This window comes from Myotis daubentonii, chromosome 4 (assembly GCF_963259705.1).
Source record: "Myotis daubentonii chromosome 4, mMyoDau2.1, whole genome shotgun sequence".
In the NCBI taxonomy this organism is placed as follows: domain Eukaryota; kingdom Metazoa; phylum Chordata; class Mammalia; order Chiroptera; family Vespertilionidae; genus Myotis; species Myotis daubentonii.
In genome coordinates, this window is record NC_081843.1 from 11,720,887 (window position 1) to 11,744,447 (window position 23,561).

Genomic DNA, 23,561 nt, shown 5'->3' on the forward strand with positions numbered 1-23,561 from the left:
GCACAGGGAGCACTGACACCTGGGAGCTGGTTGGACACGCCGCAGCGGGGGCACTGCCCTCGGCCTGTGGGGTAGACCCACGGCAGTCATCATGGATTACAGTGTGAGAAGAGCTGGCTAAGCAAATGGGCTTGGAGTCCGACCTCAGGGGTTCAAATACTTACTGTGACGCTTACTGGCTGTGTGACTTGGGCCATGTTACATAAGCTCTCTGTGTGTGTTTCCTTATCAGTTAAAATTGAGCCTCAGTTGGTATTTTTCCAGTTCCCCCAAAGGGTGGCCTGAGTACCCTTTCCAGACCTCTGAGCGCAGACTCTACCCCGGGTGGCTGTGACACCCCCACAGGCACTTGCCACCCCCACAGGCACCTGCCACCCCCAGCAGGGCCTCCTGGCACCCATTTCGCAGTTTTAGGAATCAGGCTATTCGGTAGCACTAGGTGCTCCCATCAGCCTAATGCCCAGGGAGGCATCAGAGCCTGGTACTTACGCCATCAGCTGTCCAGTAGTTCCAAACCTTGATCTTGGCCAGACCAAAGGCATGCAGCCTTCTCGTGTTGCGGATAACGAAAAACAGCTGCAGCGGCGGGTGGAAGGGGCAGGTCCACAAGGAGGAGTCTTTCTTGCTCTGAAACACCAGCAAGAGCGGGGAGCAGTCAGTACATGTCTGCCCAGGTGCACCAGCAGTGACTCCGCCCTAATAAAACCCCAGAGAGGGCTGAGGGCAGGCAGCCAGGCCCCTTCTCCTTCACCAGGTTAGGGAAGTTTTCTGCCATTATTTCTTCAACCACGCTCTCTATCCCTATCTCCCTTTCTGCCTCTCTGGCACACCTACTATTCTAATATTGTTATATTACATGTTGTCCTACAGCTCCCTTAAGTTGTCCTCCTGTTTTTTTATTTTTCCTCTTTGGTTCTCTGATTGATTTTTTTCAACTCTGTCTTCTAATTCATTGATTCGATCCTCAGTTTCCCCTAATCTGCTGTGTATTCCTTCCAATGTGTTATTTATTTGTGCTATGTCATTCTTTATTTCTGTTTTCATAGTTACTCTATCTTTTCTCAGGTTGTTGAGCATATTTACCATCATTTTTCTGAACTGTATATCAGATAAATTTCTTATCTCCATTTCGTTTAGCTCTTCTTTTGGAGAATTCTCTTGTTCTCTCACTTGGGGGCTGTTTCTTTGTCTCCTCATTGTGGCTGTCTGTTTGGGTTTGTGACTGTGTATTAAGTAGATCTGCTATGCCTTTCAATCTCTAGTGCAGGACAGTGTCAAACACCGTTTCTGACTAATTAGATTAGGCAAAGACTCAAAGCCCCCAGAGACTGCTTCTGCCTACAGACTGGGAGGATTCCGACTTGAGTGGCCCCAAGCAATCATCCTCAGGTGTGGCGAGAGTTTTTTTTCCAACGGGGTGGGGCAATTGCTTTTGCCTGGAGGCTAATTGTTATTCTCTTAATGGTCCTTGGAAACTCTGCACTGTGGTGCAAGGTGTTTTCTAGTAGGGTGGGTCAACTGTCCTCCCCCCAGGCAAAGCTGCCTGTATAGCAAATGTCTGCATGAGAAAGATGACACAGCGTGAGGGAATGACTCAGCACAGGGAACTGTGGTGTCTGCCTTCTGAGCTCTTACCCCAGAGCCCCCAATCCTGGCTTCTGCTCACACAGCTCCAGTCCACTCTGCCCTCCCTCTGCTGGAGAACAAGATAAGTGGCTCCACGGGAAATTTTGTGCATTGGCCCTTTAAGAGGGTGCCTGAATTTCAAGCCATCTCTCCCTGGCAGACAGCAACCCCACTACTTTTCACAGCCAGGTATTATGAGGGTACCTTCTCAGTTCTGGTGCTCTCTGCTGGGGGCCCAGCTTGGGGATTAGACCCCAGAGTTCTCAGTGGCAAACCCCACAGCTGAGATATGGAACTTCAGTTGCTGTCTGTGGATGCCGGGCCAGCCCTTTCCCCCCTCCACCACTCCTATCAGTCTCTATGCAGTCTCCCTTCTCTACAGAATCCCCGGGTGGGGGTAGGTCTCCAATCTCTCCCCACCTGGACTGACCCTCACCCTGGCTTAAAGCTGCCACTTGGGCCATCAGACTGAATTTTAAATGTAGGGCTTCGCTTTGCTTGGCCTTGAGGAAGCACTGAGGGCGGGGGCTCTAGAGGGAAGGGCAGGATAAGAGCCACCACTTGCCTTATCTGATAAACCTGGCAAACAGAGGTTTTTTTTCTCTTGTAAAACCTTGTCAAATTAAAAACATTTTAAAATAGAAATCAACTGGCTCAGGCATTTGTTGGGATGGGGCCGTGGCACTGAGCACAGGAGTCCTTCTGCCCCTCTCAGGACCCCAGAGTGCCCCTTCCACCAGCCAATGGCCAGCAGACCTCGGCCACACATGAGGCCAAGGGGCGGAGAGCAGGAGAGCCTCGCCGTCATTCTCCTTCACACCAACAAAATTCTGTGGTGAGTGCTTTCGGTGCAGGTGGAAAAGCCAAATCAGGGGACTTCTCTCAGCTCTAGTGGCCTCTCCTGTCTCTTCCAATGCCCCGTGCCCTCTGTCCAGACCAAGCTCTCAGCTGCTCCCAGACATCTCCACACCGCTCAGCCTCTTCCTGTCCTCCTCACCCTGGGAATTTCAGCTCAAATGTGCTCTCGCCCCCCTGCCCCCCGCCTTCGAGGCATCGCTCTCCCTCCAGGGGTGCCTGCGGCTCCCTGCAATGCCCGAGGCTAGCCTTCCCCTAGGGGCCCCCCAATGACCTGCCTTCAGGTCCATGACCCTCCCCCCCGCCCCCCCCACTCAGCTGGGAGCTCTTTAAGGGAAGTGGCCGCCTCAAATTCACTACAGAACCCTTCACATTCAGCACAATTCCTTGGCACATCGTAAATGCCAAAAAAACTTTGTTGAACGAATCAATAAATGGATAAGTGACATTTACCTCCTAATATCAGTCCTCTCATTGAAACTTTACAAATACTGTAAACTGAATTTGGCCTACACAGCTATTTTATTTGGCTCATGAGTGTTCTAAACAAAAGGCACATTCGCTGCCAACAGCTGATGATGGGGAGGATTCCGCTCCTCAGGCTGCATTCCTGCTTCTCTGCAGACATGAAAGCGGGGGTGGCAGCACGGGGGCCTGACACCCGTAGGCGTAGGCGGTTGCTCTCTGCGGACCCAGTCCCCACCACTCCCTACCGTTTCACACCCGCTTCACTTCCCTCAGGCATTTGAATTTAGGGTCTCTGCTTAGGGGCTGAACAGTTGCCAGTCCCGTGCGTCTGTAAGCCAGCCCCATGCGTGTATAAGCCACCACCACATCCCTGACACTGGCTGAAGTTGTCCCTTTTATTGATAGGAGCATCGCCCCGGACTCCTGTCACCAGGACCGAGCCTGCTAAGTGACAGAGCCCGGGAAGGAGATTGGCTGACTGGGTTTCGCCGGCCCCAGGAGGTGGAGGCCGCGCTCCAGCTGCAGGGACGGACAAAGGCGGCCTGTTCCAGTGACAACAGTGCCTTTCAGGAGGGCGGAGGCTGCTTTTGTTGAGGGGGAGAGATGAGTTCAAGGGGTTCTGACTTGTTCTGGCAAGTTTCTCAGGCTTTGCAAGGACTTCCAGTGCCCTGGCGGCTGCGAGGGCTCAGGACAGCACGTCTGAAATCCAGGGGGTGGTCTCACCCCTTCGCTGAGCTGGGCCTAAACTGGGTCACTGCGGCCGCTTGAAACAGGCAGAGACTGAGGCTGGCTCTCGGGCGCGGCGAGAGGGCTGCCACTGCTTCCCTCCCTTTCTGTCAGCAGGAGGAACAGCAGGAGCGCCAAGCGGGAACCTGGTGCTCAAAGTTGGAGAACGCGAATCCAGAGGGAACTCCGAGCCCTGTCAGCAGCCCAGCTTCTGATGTTTCCTTTCACAGAGCGGAGAGGAGGGCTGGCGGGGGCTGCTGGCGACTGACCCAGGGCGCGCTGGGCAAACCCCGGGTGCCTGTCAGCAGGCGGAGCGGCTGCGCCCGCCCATCACAGGTGGGGAGGCGGGCAGCCGGAAAGCAGGGCCCCGTCGCTTCGTGGGGCCACTGCTCTCTCACGCCTGGGAGGCGGGTCTCTGGCACACACTGTGCCCGGTACACTCTGCCAAGCGGTGGAGTGCGGACTCGTCCCGGGCTTTTCTTCATTAATCCGTTTGTCTTGGTCTGGATTCCCCAGGAGCAGACCCCGAGGCGAGGCTTCCAGTGGAAGGCGTTTATTCAGCAGAAGGAGATGAGTGGAGCATGGGGAAGAGAGAGGGGAGAGGCAGCCCAGACTGTGTTACCAAGCCAGCCACTCCTGTGGGCCCTGGAGCTCGGCCCACCTGGAGTCTGGAGCCTGGAGCCGTGTGGAGAAGCCCAGAGGGACTCCCCCACAGAACAGGGTAGCGGGGTGCTCTCTCAAGCTTGCTCTTCCCCACCAGCTGGCACCCGCTGCATGTGAGGCAACATGGGCCCTAGAGGCCAGAAAAATCCTCCTTCAGAGCAGCATCGGTGCGGGCGGTCGCAGCAGACTGAGTGCCCGGAAGTGGGAAGGGCAGGGGAGGTGTCAGCACTGAGCTCAGCAGGCGCTGAGGGGGACTGGGTGGGGGGGGGATCCGAGTCCGGCCCACCAGGTCCCAGCTCTGTGCTGGTAGGGGAGGGAAACAAGTGAAAACACAAGAAAAACACAGCATGGATGCATTTGATGATGAAAACAAGAGAGAATTATTAATGGCCAGTGGAAGGGCTATTTTAGAATGCACGGTCAGGAGGGCCTCTCTGAGGAGGTCACTTTCTAACTCCAAGACAAAGGTGCTTTCTCTTCCAGCTTAGCCCAATGCAGAGGCACCGCCCGCAGGGAGATGCCGACGGCCCTCGGAAGTCAGCCCAATTTCATAAAGCATTGCAATCAAACAGGAACGAACTACTGATATACACAACAATTTGGATGGATGTGAAGGGCATTATGCTGAGTGAGAGAGTCAGTCTCAAAAGGTTACATACAGTAGGCTTCCATTTACTTAGCATTCTTGAAATGACAAAACATATAGGGAACAGATCAGTGGTCACCGGTGTTAGGGACAGGTGTGGGGAGATGTGACTAAGGGTTGCACGGGAATTCCTCTGTGGTGATGGAGCCATTCTCTACCTCAGTATGGTGGCAGTTATGCAAATCTACACGTGATCAAACTGCAAAGACACACACACACACACACACACACACACACACACACACACGAGTGTATGGAGGTCTGCACATTATGCCAGTGTCAACCTCCTGGTCTGACCGGGGTCTGTGATTACAGATGATGTTATCAGTGGGGAAGCTGGGCAAGGGCGCCTGGGACGTTTCTATTCTTTAAAAAAAAAAAAAAAAAGACATACAATTCACATATATAAATCACCACTTAAAAAAAAAAGAAAATCATCACTTCAAAGCATCAGTTCTCAACCTGTGGGTCGCAACCCCTTTGGCAGTCGACCGACCCTTTCACAGGGGTCGCCTAAGACCATCCTGCATATCAGATATTTACATTACGATTCATAACAGTAGCAACATTACAGTTATGAAGTAGCAACGAAAATAATTTTATGGTTGGGTCACAACATGGGGAACTGTATTTAAAGGGCCAGAAGGTTGAGAACCACTGCTTTAAAGTGTACAATTCAGTAGTTTTTTTAGCACATTTATAAGGTTGTGACAACATCACCACTCTTTTTCCACCGAACTTTATCACCCCAAAGACACCCTGTACCTTTTAGCAGCTGCTCCCCATTCTGCCTCCCCTGAGCTCATGGCAATCACTCTCTGTCTCTGAGGAGGTACCTATTCTGGACATTCCTGTAAGTGGGATCACACTACGTGCCTCGGTGCCTGGCTTCTTTCACTTGGCATCATGTTTTCAAGGCTGCAGTATGTGGCAGAACTTCATTCCTCTTATGGCTGAATAATATTCCATTGTGTGCAGACACCATGTTTTCTTTACCCACTCATCAGTTGGTGGACATTAGGGTTATTTCTACCTTTGGACTATTGTGAATAATGCTGCTGTGAATATATGTGTACAAGTTTTTGTGTGAACATGTTTTCAAATCTCTTGGAGATATCTATATCTATATCTATATCTATATCTATATCTATATCTATATCTATATCATCTATATATCTATCTATCTATCTCTATATATATATATATATATATATATATATATATATATATATATATAGAGAGAGAGAGAGAGAGAGAGAGAGAGAGAGAGAGGAAGAATTACTAGGTCACATACTAAATCTACATTAACTTTTTGAGATAATGTCAAACTATTTTCCCCAGTGACTACACCTTACTTTTTTTTTTTTTTAAAATCCTCATTGGAGGATATGTTTTCCCCATTGATTTTCAGAGAGAAGGGAAGGGAGGGAGGAGAGGAGGACAGAGAAACAACTGATGTGAAAGAGACACATCCTTCAACTGCCTCCTGCAAGAGCCCCGTTGGGGGCCAGGGATTGAACCCACAATCAAGGCACGTGCCCTTGACCAGGAATTGAACCCAAGACCCTTCAGTCCAAGGGCTGGACACTCTAACTTCTGAGCCAAACCTGCCAAGGCTATACCTTACTTTGACATTCTCACCAGCAAGATATGAGGGTTCCAATTGTTCCACATGCTCATCAATACTTGTGTTTCCCTTTTGCTTTTCTTTCTTTTAAATCATAGCTACCTTAGTGAGTGTGAAGTGATGTATCTTTGTGGTTTGGATTTGCATTTCCCTAATGACTCGTGATGCCGAGGACCTTTTTATGTGCTTGTTGGCCGTTTGTATATCTTCTTTGGAGAAATGTCTATTCAGAGTACTTTGGCTATATTCTAATTGGGTTATCGTCTTCTCATTGTTGAGTTTAAGAGTTCTTTACATATTCTGTATACTAGACTCTTGTCAGATATTTGATTTGAAGATACTTTCTTCCAATTTTATAGGTTGTCTTTTCACTTTCTTGCTGGTATCCTTTGAAACAAAAATGTTTGTAATTTTGATGAAGTCTGATTTATCTATTTTTTCTTTTGTTGCTTGTTCTTTGGGTGTCATATATCTAAGACTCCGTTGACAAATTCAAGGCTATGAAGATTTACACCTGTGTTTTCTTCTAAGAGTTTTATAGGTTTAGCTCTTATATTTAAGGTCTTTGGTTCACTGAGTTAGTTTGTATACATGGTGTGAGGTAGGAGTCCAACCTCCTTCTTTTGCAAGTGGAAATCCAGTTGTCCCAATAGCATTTGTTGAGAAAATTATTCCTAACTGGTTGAATGGCCTTGGCATCCTGTTGAAAATCAATTGACTAGAGATGTATGTGTTTATTTCTGGACTCTCGATGCCATTGACTTATACCCATCCTTATGCCAGGATCACACAATCTTGATCACTGTAACGTGATAGTTAGTTTTGAAATTGGAAAGTGCGAGTCCTCCAAATTTCTTTCTTTTCCAATGTTGTTTTGGTTATGCTGGGTCCCTCAAATTTCCATATGTATTTTAGGATCAGCTTGCCAATTTCCACAAAAAAGACAACTGGAACTTTGATAGAACTGCATTGAATCTGTAGAAAATTTGAAAACCATTGCCATTTTAACACCATTAGTTCTTCCAATCCATGAATACTGGTGTCTTTTCATTTATTTATGTCTTTAATTTCTGTCGTTACTATTTTGTACTTTTCAGTGTAGAAGTCTTGCATTTCTTTGGTGAAATTCATTCTTAACATATTTTGCTTTTTTATACTATAAAAATACAATTGTTTTCTTAATTTCCTTTTCAGATTGTTCATTGCTAGTGTATAGAACTACAACTGATTTTTGTATATTGATCTTTTATCCTGTAAACTTGCTGAACTTAATTTTAACTTTACCAATAATTTTTGTAGATTCTTTAGGATTTTCTATGTATAAGGCCACATCACCTGCAAATGTGGTTGTACTTCTTCCTTTCCAACTTTTACTTTATTTTCTTACTTAACTGCCCCAGGTGGCTTCTCCAGGGCAGCGCTGAACGGAGGTGATGAGAAAGCACCCTGGCCTTGTTCCTGATCTGGGAACGCGTTCGGTCTTTCACATTAAGTGTCACATTAAGTGTGATGCTCGCTGCGGGTGCTCACAGATGCCCTCTGCCAGGCTAAGGATGTCTCCTTCTGTCCCTGGTTTGCTGATTGTTCTTAGCATGAGAGGGTGTTCATTGTCAAATGCCTTTTCTGCGTCTATTAAGATGTAATGTGGTTATTTTCCCCTTTAGTCTATTAATACGGTCTATTGATTGATTTTCATATGTTGAACAAACCTTGTGCTCCTGGGATAAACTCCACAAGGTCTTGATGTATAAATATTTTTTTAAACTGCCAGATTCAACTTGCTAGTGTTTTGTTGAAGATTTTACATCTATATTCATAAGAGATGTTGGCCTGTAGTTTTCTTGTGAAATCTTTGGCTATGGTATCAGGGTAATACTGGTCTCATTGAATGAGTTGGGAAGTGTTCCTTCCTCGTCTACATTTTAGAAGAGAATGTAAGGAACTAGTGTTATTCTTTAGTTAGTAGAATTCACCAGTAAAGTCATCTTCCGGCAACTCACTCTTCAAGCAGCTTCTCTTCTGAACTCAGCCCTCACTCCATTACCTCTGTCCAGCTCTCAGCGGCCCCACCACTCACAGCGGTGCGGCCTGAGCAAGTCACCCATCTTCCCTGAGACTTGCTTTCCTCCTTTAGCAGATGTGGAGCGTGACCCAGGGTCCATGGGAGGATTAGATGAGGGGTGTCTGGCTGGCAGACTGTGGGTCGTTAGGTTCAACCCACAGGGAATCTAAGAGGCAGTGTGTTCGGTAGCCCTGGGCCTGGCACACGGGACTACATCAGGGAGACCTCAGGCCAGTGCAGTGGGGGAACCCAGCCCACCCACAGCTGGACCCAGAGATCCAACAGCCGGGGAAAGACAGCTGACTATGTCCCAACCTTAGGCCCAAAAGAAAACTACCCAAACCCACAAAAACCATGGCTGGAGTTCTCACTGCTCTCACACAGCAAAGCTCATCAGCCTCTGCTAAACGGAGGAGAAGGGAGAGCAATCGTCAGAATCGGTCCCCGCCAAACTCAGTGATGCTTTTTATAGGCCCTGGTATGCTCTGCTTCGCACAGCAGCTTCCCAAATGCCACTGCTTTGGGCAAAGATAGTTTGGAGAGGTGGCAAGGGCTGGGGCTGGCACACATGGGAGCCTGGGGACTCGAAGCAGCAAGCAGAGCAGGGCGTGCGAGGCCAGGGCACCCACGTGGCTGTGACCGAGGGGACTGTTTCTTTCAAGGTTCAGGGTCACAGAGCTGCTGCTCTCCAGGAGGGTGCAGACACCACGGTCCCACCTGCGGAGGTTGGGGCCTCTCGGCCCTCCAGCACCTGTCCTGCCTTTCTTTCAGTAACAACCCGGAGCTTCTTCAGGGAGGGTTCCTCCTCCCCTGGGGCATCTTGGTTGCATTGGCAACAAGGTGGCCGGCCTCCTAGCCAAGTTGGTCCACCAGCCTTCCTCTCCTGGACTGGATTCCTCAGGCAGAGTGATGACAAACCAACTGTCCAATTAACCAACCAACAAAACACTGCCCATCTCCCCCCAAAGACGACCAAACAAACCCTCGGTGCACGTGCATCCAGAACGCTGCCTGGAGCCGCCATGACCATGGCCTATCCTCTCCTGGCCTGGGGGCAGTGAGCACACCTGCTACTCACAATTCAGACAATAAATTGTTCTTTCGAGAATTTGCTAAAATGAGCCAGACTCAGTTTCTGTTACTAGAAATTAGGAATCAAAATTAGGAATCCATCTACGCCCCTCCCTCTCATTTTACAGGAGCAGAGAAACAGACTTGGAGAAGGTGCCAAGGCCACACCCGGAACTCTAGAATTGGGGGTTTCAAAGCCCCCTTCTTGTTTCCTTTAAAATGGGAATAGTCATATCCACTTCTTAGTGGTATTAATACTGTTAATAATAAAACAGTGCAAACTCTGACAGCTGATTTTTGGAGCCTTAGGAAGGTCCAGACCTGGTACTAAGCTCCGAATATTCACATTTGATCCTCACAACGTTGTGTCAGGGTAGGTACTCTTATCATCCCCATTTTACAGATGAGGACACTGCAGTAGAGGTGAGGTGAGCTGCCTGGGGTCACGAAGCTGAAGTGGTGAGCTGGGAAGCCCGGCCTCTCCGCTCCTCGAGCCCGTGCACTCTTAGGTCTAAATCAGGTCGCGTGGCCATGCCTGGCACAGCAAGCACTAAGCACGTGGCGGCTGCTCTCAGTTTCCATACTTTTTTACATGTACGTGGGAGGACATTTAAAAGGTGCAAAAGAGCACCCAAGGGAAAGTCTTCCCGTGGCCCCTATCCCTTGCTCACCCGTTTTGTGGCCCAGAGGCACCCCTGTTCCCAACCTCCAGCCCCTCCCAGAGATGGATGGGAGGCACAGCACAGCCAAGAGGGCGCTGCCGGGCATCCTGTCTCAGGTTAGCTCACAGCCTCGTGCCCACTTGCAGTGGCAAGAGGAGAAAATGCCAGTGATTTTTTTTTAAACCTGTTAGATATTTAAAGACAAGGAACATTCCCGTTTGTTGGGTGCATGAACTCCATGCTCTAGGGAAGCAGGACGGTGAGGGGGTGGGCCTGGGCCTTGCACCAGGCTGGCTGCAGGATGTGCACTCAGCCACACCACCTTTCAGCTGTGTGACCTTGGCTAAGTCAAAGCCCTCTCAAAGCCTTCGTTTATTTACCCACAAAACAGCCTCGTTGACCTCAATAACCTCTGAGGTCCCATGTTTGGTGGTGACTGTCTTAAACTGCAAGATGGATAAAAGGGCTGAACTGGCTCCTCGTCCCCTCTCCCAAGAAAACCCCGCAGAGCAGAGATCTGGGAAGAGTTTGGGGGACAGTATGGAGCCCCCATCTTTGCCACAGCTCCTTCCCACGTGGCCCAAGTGAGCAACAGGGGAGACTGCATTGTCCCCTGCTCACACCCCACCTTTAGCGAGGACACATCATGGGCAGAGAAGATGCATCCCAATGCAAGGCCGAGCCTCGCTGCCGCCTCCACTTACCGCCAAGTTCCTGTTGACCAGCTGTCCCAGGTCCCCCGGCATGTCCGCGTTACGGATATCCACGTCATGAGGTGACACGTACAGCTTTGTGTTGTCCAGGTCAAAGAACTCGACTTCGGTGAGGCCCACCCACGACAGGTTGCCCCAGTTGGACAGGATTTCCATCGTCACGTAGATGGCATCTTTCATCTCCGTGTTCACCCCCAGCTTGTCCTTAAGGGAGAGAAACGTGGTGCCAAAGGTGACGCATGGCAGGCCGCCTCCAGCCCCAGCTCCGAGCCACAGCCCATCCACCCTCCGTGCCTGAGGGTAAGAGCAGCACCCTGTACCCACAGTTACTATGCACCTATGTTCCCGTGAAGGTTAAACAAGCACGTATTTGTGGAGACTGAATCACAGCTACTGTGTAGGTGGGCACCCAGTGTTTCCTGCTTAAAAGGCAGCATATTGGGGGGGGGGGACTTATAATTAATTTTTTTATTTTTATTAATTTTATCCTATGCTGGTTTGTAAAGAAAACTTTTGGTTTTATGTTCATCTAAGAATATAATTCCTTGTAACATAAAAAAAAAAAAAAAGGCAGCATATTCTGTCTGAACATCACGCCTGCCTCTTCCCCACGACATAGGCATGTCACAACTTCTGCTGAATTGTGCAGGTCCCCCCACATTCATGCTGAACCCCAGCAGCTCAAAGTGTAACTGTATTTGGAGCTAGGGCCTTTAAAAAGTAATTAAGTTAAAATGAGGCCATTAGAGTGGGAATGCATTCTGACCAATGTCCTCATCAGAGGAAATTTGGACACATGGGAAGACACCAGGGACGCACAGAGAAACGGCCATGGGGACACAGGGGGAAGGCGGCCATCTGCAAGCCGAGGAGAGAGGTCTCAGGGGAAACCACACCTGCCAACACCTCGCTCGTGGCCTTCCAGCCTCCAGAAGTATGAGAAAATGAATCTTATTTAAGCCACCGGAGTGTGGTATTTGTTAGGGCCGGCCCAGCAGAATAACGCAGTAGGTAACACAGACCTGGACAAGCCACTTGACATCTCTCAGTCTAACTGAGGAATCGGAGATGACTCCATCCACCTGCCACCAAGGCTAAGTGAGATACGAGCCCCAGAGCAGACCTGTCCCAAGTCCTGGCCCTGTGTGTCCATCCCCTCATTTCTCTCCTTCACTGGTTGTTTTCTTCAAGTAGGCAAGTTTCATCTTTATTTACTGACAATCCTCACCTGAGGATATGTTTATTGATTTTTAGAGAGAGAAACATCAATGTGAGAGACACTGATCGGTTGCCTCCTATACACACCCCGACCATTGAGCCCCAACCTAGGTATGAGCCCTGACAGGAATGAACCCACAACCTTTTGGTGTGTGGGGTGATGCCCCAACCAACCGACCCACTGGCCAGGGCTCTCCTTCATTGGTTTTGCTGCCTGCCTCCCTCGTGGGCAGGCTGTTTGGTCTGAGAGGCTGCGTGGATGCCCCCAGTAAACGGCCACACTGTGGATGGCCTCCTGAGGCACCTTGGCGCCCAGAGCGCCGAGTGCCGTGCTGGTGGCCACGGAGCAGTCACTCGTAAAGCGGTGCCCCCGCGTGCACATGCCCCCTTGTGATTAGCGCTGGTAATCGGCACTGGTTCTGTGAGCAGGAGCTGAGCAAATGAACAGCAAATGTTCCCTACTTATTTTTTTAATTAATGGCCAGCGACATGTGCTCTGGCTCTCAGCATGTGTTTCGAGGAGCCCTGATTGCCTCGCGATAGGGACGAGGATGGGAGGGAGGGAGGTCGGCTCGTGGCTCCCAGAGGAACACGGGCGTTTTATTAGCTTGGCCCACAGACCCACAGGCTCCTGCTCCTGTGCCGGCTCCCTGCTCCTGTGCCGGCTCCCTGCTCCTGTGCCGGCTTCCTGCTCCTGTGCCGGCTTCCTGCTCCTGTGCCGGCTCCCTGCTCCTGTGCCGGCTCCCTGCTCCTGTGCCGGCTTCCTGCTCCTGTGCCGGCTCCCTCCTCCTGTGCCGGCTCCCTGCTCCTGTGCCGGCTTCCTGCTCCTGTGCCGGCTCCCTGCTCCTGTGCCGGCTTCCTGCTCCTGTGCCGGCTTCCTGCTCCTGTGCCGTGCAGGGCCGGCTGAGCCCTCCGCTGCCCTGGGCCTGAGTCCAGGCTGGACGGGTGGTGATACACCTAAGCTGGCCTGGCTGAAGTGGGGGCTGGGAGGTTAACAAGCTTGTGCTTGTGAGAGGCACTGCCAGGTGAGTGGTGCGGGAGGCGGTGCGGGAGGCGTGAAGGCATAGCACTGCGCACCCAGGCTGTTGGCTGCAGGGAAAAGGGCCAGATGGACGGCGAGCCGCCTCGCAGAGGGGCGGCTGGATCTCACACCCAGTGCAATCTCAGCGCAAGCTCCCGCAGGGAGTTTCCAAACGAAGGAGCTGAAGGGCCTATTAACTGAGGAAGTGTCACGACTTGCCAGTGCTGCAACTCCGTGGCTACTCCTGCTCTGAATCGCGAGATTTAGGTCCCTCCAGAGTAGTGGTTCTCAACCTTCTGGCCCTTTAAATACAGTTCCTCCTGTTGTGACCCAACCATAAAATTATTTTCGTTGCTACTTCATAACTGTAATGTTGCTACTGTTATGAATTGTAATGTAAATATCTGATATGCAGGATGGTCTTAGGCGACCCCTGTGAAAGGGTCGTTCGACCCACAGGTTGAGAACCGCTGCTCCAGAGCGTCTGAGACCAATACTGGTCTCACACCCCTTACAAGGTGGTGCCAGACGCACAGCTGAAACTCGTCTGGGTGGGTGCAGGGCTTTCTGTGGTTGTGAGTCTTGCATTCGACTTTGGGAGACTGTGTTAAGTAAGACTGGTGACCACCAACCAGATAAGAGGGGCTTGGGTACAGGGAGGGGTGAGGCGGATGAGCCAGGACACTCACCTGCTGACACAAAGGAGAGAACTCCCATTACCTGCCTCCCTGGGCCCCTCCTGAGCAGCGGATGTCCCGCTCCGTGTCTGCCGTCACATTGGACTAGACGGAGACTAATGTCACCTCTTGCAGTTACCTCGCAGCCTTAACGTTTTCTCTCTGGGTAATCTCCATAATGATGATTTCCATCCCTTTATGCTACTGCATTATGCCGATATATCACACTTTCCTGATTACTTCCATTATTAAGACACATTTATGTTATTTTTGGGTTTTTTCCTCATTTTTCTCTACTTCCAATAACTCAGCAGCAGACACCTTTGTGCCTCTGGCTTTTTATTGCTGCTGAGTGACTTCCCGAGGGAAGGAAGGGGGATCACTGGACTGGGAGACAAGCATTTCTAAGGCTCTTCCTCAGTCCAGCCCGTCTGCTTTCCCAGAGCGTCCCACCATCTCCGCTGCTGCCAGCAGGGCAGGCCGCCGGCCTCTGTAACCTTGCCAGCACCAGAGGTTACCATCAAGGTCATTTATTCACTTGGATGTCCAACGGGACATGCAGGCTGCTCTGACTTGCATTTCCTGGTTACCAGCGATGCTGGACCTTTTCCTTGGGGCTCACGTGCTATTATATTTCCTCTGTGTGGAGTGGCTGCAAGGCCTTGCTCGGCCACACCTTTGTCTGTGTGCCGGGGAGGAGGGGACGTGCACGCGGCAGAAAGACGCCGAGGTGGCCGCCGTCAGAACAGTCCCACGGGACAGAAATGATCGCACACGGGCCCTGCCAGCCTCAGCTCCAGGAGAGGCCGTGAAGGACTTACATCCCCGCGGGCCCGTTCTCACCTCTGGGGCCAGCACCTGCTCCTCAGCTGGTGAAGCCACCCGGCTGACATGGGCAGAGTCGCTTTCGATGGCCCGGAGGACTTCCAGAAGCTTCTGCTGCTGCCTGAAATGGGACTTGTTTTAGCAATCGGGTAACACATGCTACATTCCCACCAAAGCCCCACTTCTGTTCTACCTCAGAGACGTGGGACAACGTGAGGAGAAGGTACAATTGACCCCTGAACAACGCAGGGGTTAGGGGCACCAACCCCCCAACACACGCAGCTGGAAACCTGCATGTAACTCTTGACTCCATCCAAACTGGACGACAGTCCCTCAGTGTCGGTGTGGGACTGGTTCCAGGACCCCTGCAGATGGCACACTCCGGGGTGCTCAGGTCCCCTATATAAAACGGTGCGGAACAGTGTGCGCACTCGGCCTGCATCCGCGCACGCCCAGCCTGGATCACAAACACTGCTTTCCATCTGCAGCTGGCGAATGCATGATGCAAAACTCGGGATATGGAGAGCCAACTGTATATTTATTGAAAAAACCCACGTATAAGTGAACCCATGCAGTTTACACCCGCGTTGTTCAAAGGTCGACTATACTCACCCCACATACAGTTCAAAGCTGCACACGGGATGTTTTCCTCTATAAATAACCGCAAAAGCAGTGATGAGACCAGTTAAATAAAAGAAACCACGTGGGGCAAGATGGCTTACTTACTAGTAACTGGTAAGAGTCTACAACAGGCCCTGGCCAGTGGCTCAGTGGTTAGAGCGCCAGCCTACACACCAAAGGGTCCTCCTGGGTTCAGTCTCAGTCAAGGGCAGAGACCTGTGTTGCAGTTCAATCCCCGGCCCTGGTCGGAGGTGCAGGTGGGAGGTAACCAATCAATGTGTCTCTCTTACATCGATGTTTCTTTCGTCCTCTCTCTTCCCCTCCCTCCCCCCTTCCTCCCTTCCACTCTCTCTAAAAATCAATGGGAAAAAATGTCCTCAGGTGAGGATTAACAACAACAACAAAAATCTATAACAGGGGTCCACAAAGGACAGCCTGCAGCTCAGTTGCAGCCTGTGGCCTGTTTCTAGATGGCCTGCAAGCTAAGAATGGTTTTTACATTTTTAAAGGGTGGTTAGGACAAACACACAAAAGGTGAAAAGCCTAAATTATTGGCTATTTGACCTTTTACCAAAAATGTTTGCCAACCCCTGGCTTAGAGACCACTCTGCACCTCGGGTTTCTGAGGCCCCGGGTTCCAGACCCAGCACTGCTGTCTGCCAACGCCCCCACGCGTGCTGTGTAAGGCCGCATGCCCCTCGCCCCCAGCCGGCACGGGCACGGGCACGGCCACAGTGAGCAGGCTCCGCCCGGTGCCCGGGCATGGCTGTGGGCCAGTGCGTGCTTGTGAACATAGGCTCAGCCTGGCGCAGCTTTCAGAAGATCAATTTTGCCTGAAAACTAGAGGAAAGCCTTTATTCTGATAATGAAACCTGACGGTTCCAATAACCGATGCTGCATGTTAATGGAGCAGAACAAACGTTAACAGAGAATAGAAGGGTGCCGCTTTGGACCGCCAGCCCCCGCCCCACCCCAGGCCATCTGGGAACAAACTCAGCACCACCCCCTGTGGGGGGTCTCCCGTGGGAACCTTTGAGGAGGGTGGAGTGTTACCCAGCTTGGACTGAACTGAACAAGCAATGAGATGTTTGCCGGAAAGAAGTCGTCACTTTTGCGTTTAGGGCTTGAGTGGGGGTGAGGGCGGGGACAGTCTAAAGGAGCAGTTTTAAATGGTCTGGAGTAACCTAGGCCCTCCCAGCTGCACTGCCATTGGGTTCCTGTTTTGGTTTTGAAGTCCTCGTGGTAAGTACCTGCTCCCCAAAAGGCCGATCCTGTCAATGGCTGCGCTGACGGCTCTGGCTCCCCCTGCCGCCTGGGATGGCTCCTCCGTGTTGGTCTCCATGGTGATGGGAAGCAGCTGAGGATGGAAAGGCTTATTAAACAGGTGTCTGAGGTTGCACTCCTGGCCCAAGATACAGCAGAGCCATGGTCAAAGGGACATACTTCTCAGGCCTCCAGTCCCGTTGCAGGAAGCAGGGGACAGGAGGGAGAGTGACAGCGTCTGCCCAGGCTGATGAGATCAAGCACCCCTCCCATGAGCTTTGCAAAAAGACAGGGATGTCAGTTTCTATGATCTGGGAAGTCTCAGGAAAGGATCTGCTTCAATGAGATATTGAAAAATTTCTCTCTCGTGTGCACTCTCTCTCTCAGGCCCGTGCCTTTCCCCCTCTTCCTCCCTCAAGGTGCGTACCTTTCCTCTTTGGCCCTCTCTTTCTCTCCGCCCTAAGTTCCAAAGAACCTTAAAAATAAATTAGATCCTGGCCGGGTAGCTCAGTTGGTTAGAGCATTGCCCCACAGGCCAAGGTTGTGGGTGTGATTCCCAGGCAGGGCACATACAAGAATCAACCAATGAATGCATACATACGTGGAACAACAAATTGATGTTTCTCTCTCTCTAAAATCAATAAGTTAAAAATAAATTTCGTCAACACCTCTCCCCATCTCAACCCCTGTTCTATCTGCGACAACGTAATGGGACTCCATGGAGAATTCTAGTAACATCATTAGGCCCTTTCGCCTTTCCCCCTTTGTCATGTATCATCTAAACTGGAGAGGTGCTCTGCTCTCTATCTGCAAATGCTTCCAGTCCCTGGAGGCCCTGTGGGTCAGGGGTCAGGTCATCCGGGAACCTTGGAGCACAGGGTGGGCAGGCAGTGCTGCAGGCCTGTCCAGACATCAGCCAGGGACGTTTAAGTTGACCAGGAAGCAGCAGCAGCAGAAGTGAGAGGGATAGGAAAAGAAACCTCCGCAGTGCTCTCGGTGCTGCCTGACACCATTCTATCCCAACGGGATGCTGTCTCCTCTCCTCCCCCACCTCCCCCCAAACCAGGCTTCTTCCTGATCTGCCAACTCATCTCACTTCAAAGCTGCTCCCTGTTCCTCCTACTTGAGATGCTGTTTCCTGTTGCTGGCTGGCTCCTTCCTCACACACAGGGCTCAGCTCACATGGGACATCCTCCAAGGGGCCTCCTCGGACCACCTGCCGGAGGGAGCCGCCATCCCGTACCCAGGCAGCTTTTGTCATCTCCCTGAAGTCACCTGTTTATTTATGGCTTCATTTGCTTGTAGCCTGAAAGCTTCGCCAGGCCAGGGGCTAATCTGATCTGTATGCTGAGCACACAGCGCAGACTGGAGCACAACCTAAAAGACATTCCCGGGCATTTTATTAATTCCCGCCTGTATTTGCCGAGATAGGTCTAATTGACCTGGGTAGATAGGGCTATAATTTATTTACTCAGAACGCCAAGATCTGTTTTTGGTGTTGTCTTGTCAGGAAATAGAAATGTAATAAGAAACTGGAGGCAGCAGGCCGAGCTGAGCCCCTGCAGCCAGGCCTTCCATCTGTGGCATGGGCAGGACAGCGCCGTGCCCAGGAGGACCGGCTGGGTGATGAGGAAAGCTCTCTGGAGCATCAGGTGCTGTGGGCATGGGCTTTGCTGTTCCTCTCGGGCCTCCACTGACCTCCGGGCTCTCCTCCTGTGCCTTCAGCAGACCAGTCCACGGTTTTGCTGGGGGTTCCTCCACGCCCTGGAATGATGTAATCACATGACCTGAGGTCAGAACAAAGCCATCCACTGTCTGCACTTCACTGACAGATGAGGGTGGACAGGGGCAGGGGCCGTCTTGTGATCTCCTACACACAGACACCAGGAAAGGACTGAGCTCCAGGAAAACAGACAACAGGTGCCGCTCGATGAACGTCCCAAAGAACAGGCCATGGTGGAGACTGCGAAGCAATGGATGGTGTGGACGGGCTCCAGGCTTGCAGGCAGGCAGACCTGGGCCCCTTCCAAAGACACGGCCTGAGTAAGCCACCTTGCTCCCCTGGGTGCCATCGGCACCCCTGTAGATAGGGTAATGAAACAGTGCTGCCTATTTCAAGGTTACTGTGAGCCTCCGTGGGACAAGCTAAGGTCAAAGGTTTCAGCAGCCGAGTCAGAGAGCGCGCTTCTGAGAAAGGATGGGTACACCGAAGCACATCAGGGCCTCTGGCTCCCAAGGGGCCCTGCTCACCCCACCTTTTCTCCTGCTTATGGCTCAAAGCCCAGGGCAGCAGGCACAAACTCCAACACTGCAGGGCCAGGGAGGTTTTCTGAGCAGGTGAAGCAGGCCAGGAGAGGACCGCCAGGGTGGGGAGGCCCAGAGGCCTGTCAGGCTCATGCTCTGGGAGTGACATCTTTCCAGAGAAGCCAGGGCTTGCCGCTTACTCCATCCTTTCTCTTACCTACCGTTTGCAACCCTAGTCTAAGGTGTCAGGTTTGCAGGGAAATCGGCAAGGATGAGAGGCATATTGGCATCCACCTTGGGCTTTCTGCAGGAAACGGAAAATGGGAAGGTGGAGGAAATGGAACGTCTGGCAGGCGGTGAGGGACGATGCAGTAAGCAATGAATGTGCAGGTCAGTGTGAGGTCAGAGATGCCCACACATCACTCTCCTCGCCACATGCTCTGTGCCAGCGCTGCTCGGACACGTGCCCCTACCCCCACCCCCTGAGTAACAGAGTCCTCCTAGGTCCCCTCCCCCTGCCAGGGAACACGCTGGCACCTGCAGCTGGCTGGTGGGGGGCTCGGCCCTTCTGCTCAGGATCGCCCTCTGCAGGGCTTCATTCTCCACCTGGATGGCTCGGAGCACAGCTGATGCGTCTTCCTGCGGGTCCTCAGCCTGGAGCACAGGTTTTCGGGCTGCCGATGGGAGTCTCTCCCGTCGGCTTCCAGGTCCTGGGGGCAAAAACAGGGGGTCTCCCTTTAGATTCATTCTCAGAGTGCAGCTTGAAAACTATCAGACTCAAGTTGAGAACAATCTATGAAACAAATGTCAAGGTCATGAGAGACACAGACAGCCTGGAGAGCTGCCACATTAGAGGAGACTGGCAGGCATGCCACTGGAGGCAGGGGCCGTCCTGGGGCTGCACGGGGGACCAGCTGTAAGAGCATCGTTGTAGCAAGGGGCGGAATCCAAACCTAGTCGTTAGCTTAGGTAACAGTACGATCTTAATGCTAAATTAGCCTACATTTCATAACGTAAGTGTACCGCGGTAACATAAAATGAACGCCCCTGTTCTCAGGAGAAACAGGCAGCCCTCCGCATCTGCGGTTCCACATTCGCAGATTCCAGTGTGTACTGTTTAGCTAGGCCTGTGGTAGCTGCTTCTGTACTGAACATGCTCAGGCTGTTCTCCTTGTTGTTATTCCCTGAACAATAAGAATAATAACTATTTACAGAGCACTTACAATGTTAGGTATCATAAATAATCTAGACATCATTTAATGTCTACAGGAGGATGTGCATAGGTTATATGCAAATATTATCCCATTTTATATAAGGGATTTGAGCATCGGATTTTGGTGTCCACAGGAGTCCTGGAACCAATCCCCCCAGATACAGAAAGGCAACTCTGCATACTGCAGTGTTCAGAGGTAAAAGGGAATGATGTATTTTTTAAAATCTCAAATGATTAAAACAAAAACACACACATACATACACAGCAATTATAAAGCAATTGGGACCAAGTGTTAACAACTGGTGAGCCTGGAGGAGGGATTTATGGGAGGTCATTTGTACTATCCTTGCAACTTCCTTTAAGTGTGACATTATATCAAAATAAAAAGTTATTAAAAATGAACCCTCTAACAAAGTATCTAAAAGGAATAACACATAATATCATGGAAAAGGATGAATATTATTTATTTGTTAATCCTCACCAGAGGATATGTTTATTGATTTTTTAGAGAGAAAGGAAGGGAGGGAGGGAAGGAGAAAGAGAGAGAAACATCTATGTGAGAGAGAAACACTGATTGGTTGCCTCCCCTATGCTCCCTGACAGGGAATTGAAACTGCAACCTAGGTATGTGCCCTGACCAGGAATCGAACCCACAACCTTTTGGTGAATGGGACGATGCTCCAACCAATGACCAACTTGGCCAGGGCAAAAGGATGAATATTTTGAAATATTTTTGCTTTATTTTGTTTTTGCAGGAATAACAAGAATTACAAAAAAAAATTACTCTTCAATTTAAGAAAAATAGTAGTGCAAAGGTACAGTTCATTTTGGAAGTTCCAATAATGGAAAACTGGTTTCATAAAGTATAAAGTGATATGCAAAAAGCGTCCAATAAGACTGGTTGAATAAAATAAGTTATGGTACATCCACCTAATGGTGGAGTACTATGTAGCTGAAAAAAAAAAGCATGCTGAAATATCTACAGCATAATATGATGACTTGAATTTGCCTCATAATCATCTGGGGAACAGAGGAAATGAAAGTAGCTGGTAATGGACACATTGGGCTCACTAGAACATCCACTCAATTGTTTATATTTGGGTTCTTTCTATGTTTCAAACAAACTCTCCACTTAAAAATAGAAATGCTTGCCCTGGCCGGTGTGGCTCAGTTGGTTGAGTGTCGTCCTGTGCACCGAAAGGTTGTTGGTTGATTCTGGGTTGTGGGTTCGATACCAGGTAGGGGGTGTGCATGCAGTAGGCAGCCAATCAATGTTTTCCTCTCATGTCAATGTCTCTCTCTCCCCCGCTTCCCCTCTCTCTAGAAATCAATTTTTTAAAAAAGAAGATCCTTCAATGATTTCTTAAAACAAAACTCACCATATTTCTATTGGGATCTTGAGAGAGGCTTTTACCTACTGAGTTTATTGAATGCCACTCTGCCAGGTCTGTTCTTGGCACTGGGGACATAGCAGTGATCAGACAGATCAAGACCCCCCACCTTGGGGAGAGACACAATAGCTAGAGAAAGGTAAATAGTACAGGGTGATAGCAGAAAATGACATGGAAAAACATGACAAGCAGAGCAGGGCAAAGGAGATGGCGGTGCGGGGTGGAGGGTGGGCGTCAGGGAGCACCAGGGAAGCATGGCCCAGGTACCAGGGCAGAGCGAGAGGCCCGTGGTGTGTCCATGGGGCAGCAAGGCACCTCGGGCTGGCGCAGCGGGAAGGCCAGGTCACACAGGGCCTTGGAGGACACGGTAAGGCCATTCCTGAGTGCAGTGGGCAACCACGGGAGGGTTTGGAGCAGGGACGACCTGAGCTGACGCAGGTGGAGAACAGGCTGGAGGGAGGTGAGGGTGAGCTCAGAGAGGCGGTCAGTGGCCAGCGCAGCTGTGCAGAGGCATAGAAGCAGAGGCGGAGGGCTACGGAGCGCAGCTTCTGCACCTCCCAGAAGACAGAGCCAGCAGGCTTTCCCGACAGCGTCGGCACGGCTCGGGGGAGATAGGACTAAAGGTGACTGGCTTTGGGCCTGAGGAAATGGACAATGGACTTGCGTTCAGATGAGCTGGGGAGGGTGGGGAGCAGGTTTAGAAGGAGCGGGGCTCAGGTTGGGACAGGCTGGGTCCGGGATGTGTTGGCATCAAAGTGGAGCTGCTGAGTGGGCACAGCGGGGGTCATATATATATATATGACCTGGTGTAAGGCTTGTTGGAAAACAACATCCTTCCAGCCTCATGACCTTGGGAAACCATCACTGCTGATGACTGGAGATTCCTCTTGGAGCACCTGGCCTCCGCTATGCGCTGCTAGAACGCTGTGTCTGATGAGAGTTCAAGTAGCCGCATAAGGGTGGCCCTGGCAGGGGAGGGAGGGGGCACGGCAGCTCCACGGGGGACTTCCAGTACAGCCAGGCGCTGGGTGATGGGACGATGGGTTTTTACGGAAAAGCCAAACTAAAATGGGGCACGACCAATTTCTCCCAGGCACCCAGGAGAGGGGCTGTGACTGCAAACGCCCAGGCCCCAGAGGCAGGCACGCCGAGTAAGACTGAACGTGGGGCTGGGCCCCCCTCAGTAAGGAGCCAACGCCCGGCTCTGCCATATTGGCCTGTGCTCCTAGTATTGCCACTTTATTTTTTCAGGAAAAGCTCAAATATGAAATTTTTGTGAACCCCCCTTAAGTTTTATTTGTTCATAACATACTCCAGTTTTAAGAAGCATGATCAACAGAACCCAGGGGCTGGTCTAGGACAGCCCAAGCTGCTTCCCCAGGGGAAGAGGGCGGGGGGTCAAGGGCACCCACAGGAACCCTCGAGTACCCATGGCGGGCTGGCCTGCGTGGTAAGCAGCAATGGGCCATTTTCTGACTTTGATGGACTCTGTCATTGCCCAGTGCTGCTCCTGGGGACAGAAAAGTAATGAGCTGCTTGCAAGGTGACCCGGGGATTCTGCTCAGCCGGCCAAGGCTGCGGTAACTTTCCCTGCTTGCCCTTCTTATCAGCTCCTTGGCCTGCTCTGCACTAGAGGGATGGAAAGGTAAAGAAACAGGGCAGGGATGGTACGAGCTACAGGCACCCGGTTTAACAAGCTGCAGGAGGCGGATCCTCAGTGACTGAAACACGGCTGGTAATAGGGTGCCGAGGGCTACGCTGCGGTCTTCCTCACTCGGGGCAGAAGGAGACCCGGCGCCTGAAGGAGCTGGGAGGCCAGGAGGAAGGAGTGAGGGACACTAACAGACTTGGTCTTGAGCTACAGTGGAGCAGGGCTGACCTCCTGCACTGCAAACACACGACGCCCAAGGGGAGCAAAGCAGACCCCCTCCCAGCAGCGCGAAGGCAGCAGGACACGGGCTCTAGACCT

General features: G+C 51.2%; 1 protein-coding gene across 6 annotated transcripts in view; it reads right to left on the reverse strand.

The window, feature by feature from the left end:
* The window catches only part of KATNIP (katanin interacting protein), a 207,708-nt gene that overhangs the window by 45,881 nt on the left and 138,266 nt on the right, over positions 1-23,561 (reverse strand). For 3 of the 6 annotated variants that reach the window (XM_059692461.1, XM_059692466.1, XM_059692462.1), the window contains 7 exons: positions 19,526-19,698; positions 18,443-18,508; positions 18,020-18,121; positions 16,732-16,838; positions 14,879-14,981; positions 11,111-11,323; positions 490-627 (listed from right to left, as the gene is read on the reverse strand). In XM_059692461.1, the coding sequence (XP_059548444.1) occupies positions 490-627; positions 11,111-11,323; positions 14,879-14,981; positions 16,732-16,838; positions 18,020-18,121; positions 18,443-18,508; positions 19,526-19,698 (902 nt within the window). The remainder of the gene's footprint in view (positions 1-489; positions 628-11,110; positions 11,324-14,878; positions 14,982-16,731; positions 16,839-18,019; positions 18,122-18,442; positions 18,509-19,525; positions 19,699-23,561) is intronic. The other 3 variants (XM_059692463.1, XM_059692464.1, XM_059692465.1) reach the window with 3 other exon arrangements.